Consider the following 10,315-nt stretch of genomic DNA (forward strand, 5'->3'; position numbering starts at 1 on the left):
GGGGGGGGAGGTAATAAATTAGCTACATTCCTTACTCCTTTTTTAATCAAATGTTTCTCTTTCCATTGACTTCGGGTCTTTGGGCTGAGAACACATTAGCAACTTTGAGTGCAATCTATGTCCAAGGGTAAGAAAATTCAAAACTCAGCCACTCAAAGGTACAAACTGAATGATCTAGCAACGCAGTGGCAGGATTTTACCCACGGGGTGTTAGGTCATTCATTTTTCATCCTTCTTGGACTGAGTCTTGAACTGTTTAGACAAACGTTCGATTGAGCTCAAAACGGACACTAAATTGGAAGTCCGACGGCTGGCCACTTGGTCGACTAAATCGTACAATGGGACTTGATCGCAGACCGTTGCATCGCACTATTTTGCCAAGGACATGTCGTTCTTCTCATTTCTTATGTCTATGGTAGAACTCTATTCTTTATCAGAAAAGTACCAACTCAAATGAAGAAGAAATCGTGTGATTAACCGCAATAAAAGTTGCCAATTCGCCCCCTCTACAGTCTCTGGCCAAGGGATGACGCCGTCCATGACCAAATCTAATCCAGAATCGCATGAAAATGCTCTACAAATTCACTAACAAGAACTGATTGATAGATCGGCCAATCGATAGATACTAGCAATTAGAAAATTTTGCATCCAAGTTGTCACGTAAAGTTAGTTTCAATTAACTATGAACAAATTACATCAAAAATATTTTCCGAAGACATATCGGTATATCATGATCACGTATCTCGAAACAGCATCCAACCAAACGTTGTTGGACTTCTTGCTTTTAGAAAATCAAACACTACTTGTAGCAAACCTCAAATTACAGACTCAAAGTAGAAGACTTATTTGAGCTTAATAGTGTTGAATACTTTATGTTGTTCTGTAAATAAAGCATACAAGCCAGCTTGGGCCTCAAACACAACAACAACAACGTGATATTGAGAAATACACTTGTTCAGGCTTGAATCCCTCAATGAAACCAGCATTCTGCAGAAATATTTTATACTTACTCTAAGTTCTTAAAAAATGGATGGACATGTCAATGTGTATGCAATATCTAATTTAGCAATGTCAACGACATTTTGTTGTCTTTGGATTCAGTCGCTCTGTTGAAATATCGAACTTGTTTAAATGAAATCCCCATAGCTTCTTCAACTAGGGTGCTATTTAGTAAGGCGAATGGCGTATGATCAAATTCAAAATTTATGATGATATGTAAAAAAAAATATAAGAGCAAAAACGTCAACTGAGAGAATAGGTTAAGTTTTTATAAAGGACGGGTGTCGCTGATATCAAGTCTAAGAAGGTATACAATCAAAAAATAAAGTCAGTAATGGAAAATGATCCTCGTTCAAAACGATCAAAAATGCAATTGACTTCAAGTGAAAAAAGGCACCCATCGGAAGAACGTAACAATTTCTTACTTCATAATTAATGTACACACAGTTCTTGGAAGGTTACCGTAGAATCCTGAAAGATATATTGTTTGGGAGAAAAATACCAAGAAAATGAACGAACACCGGAAATGATGACTCCTATCGTAACAAAATCTTGGACTTCACGAAAGACTCCCCTCGCCGTTATCGTCAAGATCCTGAGTTGGTAAAAAAAACAGGTCTAGAGTTTTTTGCCATGAAGCCAATCTGAGGCCATTCATTTCAAAAAGTGCGAAAGGTCAATGTGGGATAGTACAAGACAGTCTTATTCTTGATTCAATTTTCCTATTAATCTGTCGTTTCCTTCAACAGAAAAATGCTGCCAAACACTTCTTAATTTAGAGCAAAATACAGCATTGAAGGATTGAGAGAAGTTAATCCAGAGTTCCCGAGTCGATCCCAAGAAAACAGGTTAAGTGTGTTTGATCAAAATACCTCCCATGGTGAGGATTCCAACGAAAAGTCCGATGTTCCTTCCGGCCAACATAACCTCTTCTTGATCTTGAGTACGGCCTTCATTCTTGACGATCTTTCTTTGGCGCCAACCAGCCCAAATCCCCACAAGCAGCACGGCTATGTAGAAGACGATGATTGAGATTAGGCCCACCACATTCAGGCCTTCCTCATCTTCCCCTTCCAACAACGGGGGGCCCTTTCCGGCGTTTTCACTCGGATCCATAGTGTCCAAATCCATGACTGGGTTTGATCCGGGTCAAATTCTGGTAGCTCTTATCTAGGAATGGAACGGAGAAAAGGGAGGAAGAAAATTCACTTTTAGTTAAGCTTGAAATTCAGATCACTGTTATATTTAGGACACTTTTGGCCCTCAAAGGCACCAAAAATTGTTTTATGAAAATATCTTAAAATACGAGCTTATGAAAATGATAACGAATAGTGAATTTAGTGGACACAAAAAAAGGGAAAATGAAGTTGCCTCAACAACACAAGCTTTCTTTGCAAAAAGTTAGCTTTATTGGTTTAACCCGATAATGCAAACACTAAAACTATAAGCACTTAAACAGCGAATAGCAAGCGAAGCAGTGCCAACAAACGTCAATCAAGCTTTTACATGTGTCGTTAGATATTTTCCTACCCTTATGTTTTCCCTGAAAGTCCCTGGTTCTTGTTAGAACATTGCAGACTTTACAAAGACGATCTACTCGTACATATGCTTAGGATAAAGAGTACAATCTCAATAGCCTCCTATAACTGAGTCTCAAAGTTCCTGCCACTCGAGCATCTACTTTTTACGGATGAATTTGTCGCTCCTATAAAATCTAGCTTATGTTCCCAATATTTTCCAGGAAGGCAAGGACCCTTTCCGCAAATTCAAACTCATACTGGTTGCTCATGTCTTCGCCTGTGACCCATTGGAATACGGACGGGGATGGTAGTGTCTAGGTTGAACAATGTGGAAGTGAGTAACAGCATTGCATTTTCCTTTAAGGTTATTGCAATTATGCGTATCAAATTTCCGCACAATCAAACGATTGAATCAAAAGTTATGCGAAGTCAAGTGAAATGAATGAGGACCTCTTTGTACGTAGAGGAGGGTGTGGTACAACTGGCAATCAACTGAAAGCTCGAAGGCCACGTAATTTGTAGGGCTTGAGCCAATTTGTGATTCTTAAGAGACTATGACAGACTTGAATTTTTTGGTCAGATTGCTTGCAAGTATTGCTTTTTAGCAAGAAAACCTGGCCTCAATAGTAAAAATCCTTTCCATTTCCCAATTGGGACATTTCTTTTTGCAATCTTGTTATGATGACGACGACACAAAAGTCATTTTTATTAGGATTAGCATTTACGTTACGAGACAAATCGAATTGCCAACAATGCTACAGTAATGCAAGATTTCAACTCATTGTCGAAGGTCATGTTTAGAAAGACATGAGAATCAGTCTTGTATGGCCAAAGAATTGCCACTCATTTCTGAACAACTGTTAGGCTCAAATAGCAGGTGAAGCCCAAATTATTTGTATTTGTTTCAACGGCAATATTCAACTTCCAATAGCTAAGTTGCCGCTTAATATGTCTATGACATTTCTATATAATATCTTATGATTTTGATATTCTGCACCTTTAGTCTGACGTGCCATTAAGTGTGTTTTAAGTGTCATTTTATTTTTTTTATTTTGTCGACAACTGACTTCTTTTTTTACGAAACCTTAACTTCTTGATTTACTGCTACAAAAAAAATCGTCTTTAAAAGTTTTCAGAACATAGTTGAAAGTTACCTAAGAACATTCTAAACACCGTGACGAAGAACACAATGCGTTATTGACGCGATTCTATAAACTCATCTCTCGACCCTAGCATCCCCTTCCACGTTCTAATGGCTCATGGATGGAGAGTAGGAGTGTAATGCTAAAATTGATTTGAGTTTCAAAATGGACCACGGTCATATGTACAGGTCAGGTGACACAATACTTTTTAGTCACCATTGATGATGAATACAAAGATTCTCGTAGCTATAGGAAGCGGTCATAATAAAAATCTACGTCGGAATAGATGGTTCTTGGCCATGATTTGTACTTTCATTACATGATTTTTCCATGATCAGCTTACGCTTTTCCTCTCGCCGTACCAGTAACACAGCCGACACAATAGGTCAAATAGTGGTGTTTAATCGGAGCTAGAATTCAATAAATTAATAGCATCAACGGCTCTTATGATTTTGTAAGGTAAAAAGCTGCCAAGACGTGCTCAAGTATTCCCCTCGAAACTTGATAGGGCTTTTTAACCACCATGACAAATAACGCGAGACGAGATGAATAGAATACCACTATGTAAAATGACGAATAATGGTATGAAATATTCCAAAAATCATAGAGTCAAATGTCATATTAAGACTAATCTCCGAACTCAGGTCGTTAATTCAGCCGAAATAGCAGTTTATCGATGACAATTAACAGGTGCAGTGTGTAGAAATATGCAAAATAGCTTAAGGACGTTGGTACGAGAGGAATGATGAAGCAATTTATATTATAGCATGGCTTTCAGCTCCCGTCTATCCTGGAATTTCCAAGAATGATTCACTGAAATCAGTTCTTCACACGATTCGGAACGCACCAAAACTAGTTTTCATCAAAAGACACAACTGCAAGTTGCGGTGCCAGCTTCAGCTGAAGACGGAGGCTCTCAAATTAAAGATCCGGGCTCTAATCAGATAAGAAGGTGGCACTTCCATTGTGCGGTATGTAGTACATTACCAAGAACCAGAAACACCATCGTTGCACGCAGTACACGTATCACGCACCATCACAGTGTACTGTATTATTCTGTCAGACAGAGAAAAACATACGACAACTCCCTGTACACCATTATTCGGTTGATTTCATTTTGTTTTTGTTCACCACAGCTGCGTACTAGTTGCGTCTTGTGTGCATCTGTGAGTTTGTTTGATACTCAAGTTGACTTGTTTTTTTTATTTCCTTTAGTGCTTTTTGGCCTCAAATGAAAACGAACCATCGTGGACGGAATGGATTTATATCTTGGACGAATAAGATCGAAAGCAAGATGAGACTGGTCTGAAATATTTCATTAGCATGGGCTCCCACAGACAGTCAATCTATTTTATCAAGAAATCGGTCTCAGTCCAAGTTCATTAGAGCTTTTTATCATCTCGTCTTGAAAATGAGCTACTTGACCAAACGATACAACCGTCATGCCCTGTTTAACGAATAAATATTTTTCCAACGGCCTATTTCTTTTCCGTCTTGGTCCAGATTCTAAGGAACAAGCCGCTTATTACTCTGTCTCAAAAGGGCTTTTCAGGCAGTTCCAATAGGCCAAGTTTCCTTGTAACGGAAAAGCAGCTTATGGTATCCAATCCTTTGGCTTTAAGTGCCATTGCAGATGTGTTAGATGGCTATTGTGACCATAAGAAAGTGCTGACAGTCTGAATTTAAACAGCCATGATGAGAGTCAGCTTCCCGAGAAAGATTAACACCTTGAAACAAAAGAGAAAGAAGACGGAGAATGTAGACTTCTTTGTTTAATCCGCCTTACATGAGCTTGACATTCATTTTTTGTCCATGTTCCTTGAGAAAAATGGAATTTTGGAAACGCTGAGAATGCCTTTTGTCGGCATTAGGAAAACAGCAGTCTCTCTTATCTCCTACTTGTTTCATATATGGAGCACAGACCTGTGGTGTAATCGTAATTGAAACTTTGACACTACAACTATTAATTTACAATCGTAATTATTCACATTGGACTCAGAGAAATTAAAACTATGATTTATTGCAAGTAGACAAATGTGCAATAGGTGAGGTATTACAATCATAAATTACATTAGACGCTTTCAAGTTGGCGTCATCAATTTCAGAAGTTATCACCTTCTACCGTTCAAAAGGCTGCTTTTTGACAAGCGGCTTATTTAAAAGCCAGGATTTGGCACAATTTCGGACGAAATTGGAATACATTTCAATTCAGTGTGGTCAAAGGATACTTGGGCAAACATTTTTCTCACTTGCATCATTGATGAATTCAATAAAGTAATAAATTCATTTCTCTTCGACTTATGTCCTGAGTTAGACATTGGAGTCCAGAGGGGAGGCAAACCTAGAGAAACTTACGTACGCATTTGAATACTTTGAATACCGTACTGACATATATAAAACTTGCCAATTGCAATCTTTCCTATGGATATTGGGCTTTCTTGATTTGAAAATTTTACATGGGGAAAAGCAAACTGGGTTCTAATCTTATGAACATGACACCTGGGAAATTCATGTTTCTTGCGATCTTGTAAATTGGTTTGTCTGGGTTCCAATAAAATTTTCAGTGGCCTTTCTGAATGAGATTTTCATTTGTTTTCTCCCTTTTTAGCATATGCTCTGACAACTTTTGAAAGCCTCAAGGTTAAAAATAACTCCCGAGTAAAATTTGATTCGTGCATAGAAATTTCTTACTGAGAGGGAAAATTGAAACCTCTTGATTCTTTCACACATAACTTAATAACAGTAATTGATGACAGGAAATATTGCTGACCCGGAACTGTACCTCAAGTTTCCGGTCACTAATCTCTACTTAAGCTAAATTCCCTTTCATTTAAAACAAGTGCGTTTGTCAATAGACAACGCTCAAATGTGAAATAAGACCACTTTGTTTGCAGAATATCAACAACCCGACATATTGGAAGCACATTAAGGTATTCGAAGTTGTCGTAATCTATTTGAATCGCACAGCGAGATAAGAATGGCTTTGTGTCAACTATTTGAGTTCACAATTTTGACCGTTAAGAACCATATTTTGACCCAAGGATTCGTACAGAATACCTTGAGCATCCCGTGTTTGTACGATAAATCTGTACGAAAGAATGAAGACCCAAGGTATACGAGTATCAATTTCGATCTTACCTTTTCGAAACAAGAAACCAGGGTCTCAATATAGTTGTTGAAATTGCTCACAAATCAAAGGAGATTCCAGGCTTCAGGGGAGCGTGAACATGTCTGTACAAACACCTCACGAGACGAGGGAACACTAAATTCGGGTTTTGTGGCCTGATGGTGTCTTTGTTCAGGTGGATATTTTTTTTAACCATTCAATGCCTCGGAGAGGTTGTGGGCCCTCGCTCACACTTTGTATGCTAAAGCCCCCTCATAGTAGAGCGAATGTATTTGAGAGCGAGTGTACGAATGAACTTATGTACTTTTTCGTACGGGGCCAACCTAAACTTCTTGGGAAGAGGGCTATTTCGGTTGCCTAGAATTGTGCTCAGATTTGTTGACCAGTAGACAAGTCCTGCTACTACCTTTGTGCGATTCGTTTGGTTTTTGTCCCCGATGTATAGAGGTAGAGTTTCTCCTATCATTTACGAATATCTCAAGGCGTTTGACACAGCTAATAATTTTGACCAATGGAGTAGCTCAAAGTCCTTTGAAAGACTTATTCAAACTCCTACATTTTTTTGAATGTACAACTATGTTACATTTATTTGTCATCTATTTCAAACTCATGAACGAGTTAATCTTTTTGGAAACCCAATTCTTTCATGATAAAGGTATTGTTACCGTCTGGGAAAGATTACAAGAAAATTTTGTCTGACGGTAGCCGGGGCTAAAAATGCAACACCTTACCAGAGTAATTAAGTTAGTTTTCTTATGAGAATGGAAAATTTAAAAAATGAAATAATTTTCAAAAAATGGTTTATCTATCGAATTAATCTATCGAAGCCTATCACTGTGTGTTAAAAAAATGCGGTCGAGTTTCATTTGCAGAGGAAACACCCAAGCTTTCAATTATTTGAATCAAATGACCAGTACATCTCAAAAATTTATTAAGAGGTTGTGTGATTAGACTTTCGGCAATGTCGTGTACTGAAAAGAAAACCTAGAACAGAATCAATGGTCCGGTTGTGGTTTTGTACGATTAAGTTAAAAAGTCGTTCCGCCAACTAAGTGGTGGACAAAAAAGTCTACAGGTTTTGTACTCTAGCTTACTCATGGTGTACGACTGGAAGGATCCTTTTTAAAATCTCGCTAGAAGACGTATGAGCGTTGCGTTGCCTCTTAATCGAGTACTTGATTGGGAAAAGAAGTTGATTAAACACCCTCTCAGCAGGCAGGCATCTGATTAGGAGGTAACGCATTGCTCGAAACTCTTCTTGCAAAGTTTTGTAGAGCTTTTCTCTCCAGGCCGGATGGCCTCCATGATTTACTCCACAGGAATGAGGGCAGCCCCTAAACAATCAGAACCAACAACCTAACGACCTTTATGATTTTAGTATGATGCGCATGGCTTTTTTCGGAGGCCTCTATTGGGTGCATTCAACTACTTGGCTACCACCTTTTGATCTTGAAACACATGATCTTTTTAGGATTCTTTCGTAAGGCAAGAATAGGTTACTTCAGAAGTAAGATATTTTCTTTGACCATTGACGCTGCAGCAAGGAAAGGCCACTTTTTGTGATCATCAAACCTTTCCTGCCACTTTAGGCCATATGCGTTGGTGCTGATAATTTTGAATATCAATTAAAAGCAGGCTTGTCGTACAAAATACGGGATAGATACTATCATTGTAACCGTTGATACCATTTGCTTCACACAAGGCATGTAAATATACTCAAAATGACTTCTGTCATGTCTTGAAGTACAATCACTTAGCAATGCAAATTAAGTGTCCTTGATAAAAGAAGAATTTGTCAACAACGCAATCGATCAATAATTTTCATTATGTATACTGAGCTCTGAACTAAATATTGTTTTAAAATCCAAAGGAATGCTTCTTGATAATGGAATGACATTTCTTAACAAATAGTAACACCTTCAACCATTTTTGGTGCTGCTGCCAAAACGCAAATTTGTTGAAGCATTAGGTTCAAATTCCACTTTCAAATTTGGTGAACTTAACTGTTGTGCAATATAGATAATGCCAGCCTTTGATGTAAGCTTCCTAACAAGAAGTGGTATAAAAGTTAGAAAATTAGATGGATCGATCAATCACAAAAGCATATATGAATGAGATAGGTTTTGAAATGAAGGTGCTCATATTTACAGGAACACCAAATCATGATGACTCAGAAAAAGTGCCAGGTAACCATTGAAAGAAATCTTTCATATGTGTATTCATTTTTGAAAACTTGGCAGGATGTTACAATGTAACGTGTGTGCAAAGACAACCCATAAATTTTTCATCAATGCTCAATTGTGGTGACCATATATAGAGGCTTGCATTTTTGAGAGTGCCTTCAAACCTTTGTGAATCCAGGCTAGATCGAACAATGGAGCCTTTTAGTCAAATTTGGACAAGTTTTTGATCAAAAGTCTTGAGCAACCCTATATAAAAGAGCAGGCCAGATTTGCCATTCCCAGATGCAGAACCGGAAATAAATTCAGTATCCCCAAGAGAAATGAATAAAACAGACTTCGTCCATTCAAATCCAGTTTTGTCAAACTTGCCTCTTTTCAAATATCTTCATTGGATTAAGCTCTAAGCTTGTGAATATGGCTCTCTATTTCCTAAAAGATCGATCTCTTTATTGAAAGGTTTCGTGATTCAAGGAACCACAGTAAGAAATAGAAATATCATCGTGGATGCCTAATCAAAAATTTAACGGGCGCATCAAAATCATGCCAGAGACGCAGGAGTAGGTCCAAACCGTCCAAACTAATCGATCAATCCAGTTTCAGCAACCTAGCTTTGCCGGCAAGTATTGAGCAGGGGTCAAAAATTTCCCGTTGGGTACCAAGCTATCAAGAATACCCGCTCAAGTGGCGTCTTAGAAATAGGCCATAATCTACTGGGCGGAATCGCGCGACTGACCGGACAATTCTCTATTGTTCGTCTTGAGCGTCACCTGAACCGATGGACCGCGTTGGACATAAAGTCACGGAGCCAGCGAGTGTTCTCTCGGTGTCACTTGGGTGTGCGTACGGGGAAAACATCCCGCCATTTCTCACCCAAAGCTAACGCCACTCTCACCCAGAGAGGGCGCTTCTTTTTGGCGGGGCCACTCAAAGTCTTGGTCGACAACAACGACCCCTATCGATGGCTCGGCGAAGCGCCTCCGGCCGACATTTCCTATCCATATTGGCGACCACTCGAAGAAATGATTTTGTCGCTCCTAATTTGATCCAGCTTTTCTTAGTACCATCCCTCTTTTGCCATTCCAATTTTGGCTCAAACTCAAACTAAATTCGCCCCACCCATTTTCAAATTCTCCCGCCCCTGTCCGGATCTCAGGTTGCGTGAGCCTCATTCCAAACAGCCTGGCTCAGCCTCATCCAGCCTGCATCATCAACTCAAAACAGCCTGCCCCAATCTACCTTCAGCCTAGCCTCGAGCCAGCCAGCGGCCTAGTTGTGGCCAATGCAGGCCATGCTGAATACAAGCCTAGTCCCAGCCAGGCTCAGCCAAGCCAATCCAGCCTGAGT

The 10,315-nt window shown here is 39.1% G+C and overlaps 1 protein-coding gene and 1 long non-coding RNA gene across 2 annotated transcripts in view; one reads left to right on the plus strand and one right to left on the minus strand.

The window, feature by feature from the left end:
* The window catches only part of LOC131883957 (high affinity choline transporter 1-like), a 13,451-nt gene extending 6,473 nt beyond the window's left edge, over window positions 1-6,978 (minus strand). The window contains exons 1-2 of the mRNA XM_059231572.1: window positions 6,800-6,978; window positions 1,872-2,169 (exon numbers count right to left, since the gene is read on the minus strand). Coding sequence (XP_059087555.1) covers window positions 1,872-2,130 — 259 coding nt within the window. The 5' untranslated portion in view covers window positions 2,131-2,169; window positions 6,800-6,978. The remainder of the gene's footprint in view (window positions 1-1,871; window positions 2,170-6,799) is intronic.
* On the plus strand, window positions 2,740-5,139 carry LOC131883965 (uncharacterized). The gene is made up of 2 exons (XR_009373669.1): window positions 2,740-2,853; window positions 4,877-5,139. It is a non-coding gene; the product is annotated as an uncharacterized LOC131883965 (long non-coding RNA).
* Window positions 6,979-10,315: the final 3,337 nt, after the last annotated feature.

Source organism: Tigriopus californicus, chromosome 1, assembly GCF_007210705.1.
Source record: "Tigriopus californicus strain San Diego chromosome 1, Tcal_SD_v2.1, whole genome shotgun sequence".
Classification (NCBI taxonomy): domain Eukaryota; kingdom Metazoa; phylum Arthropoda; class Copepoda; order Harpacticoida; family Harpacticidae; genus Tigriopus; species Tigriopus californicus.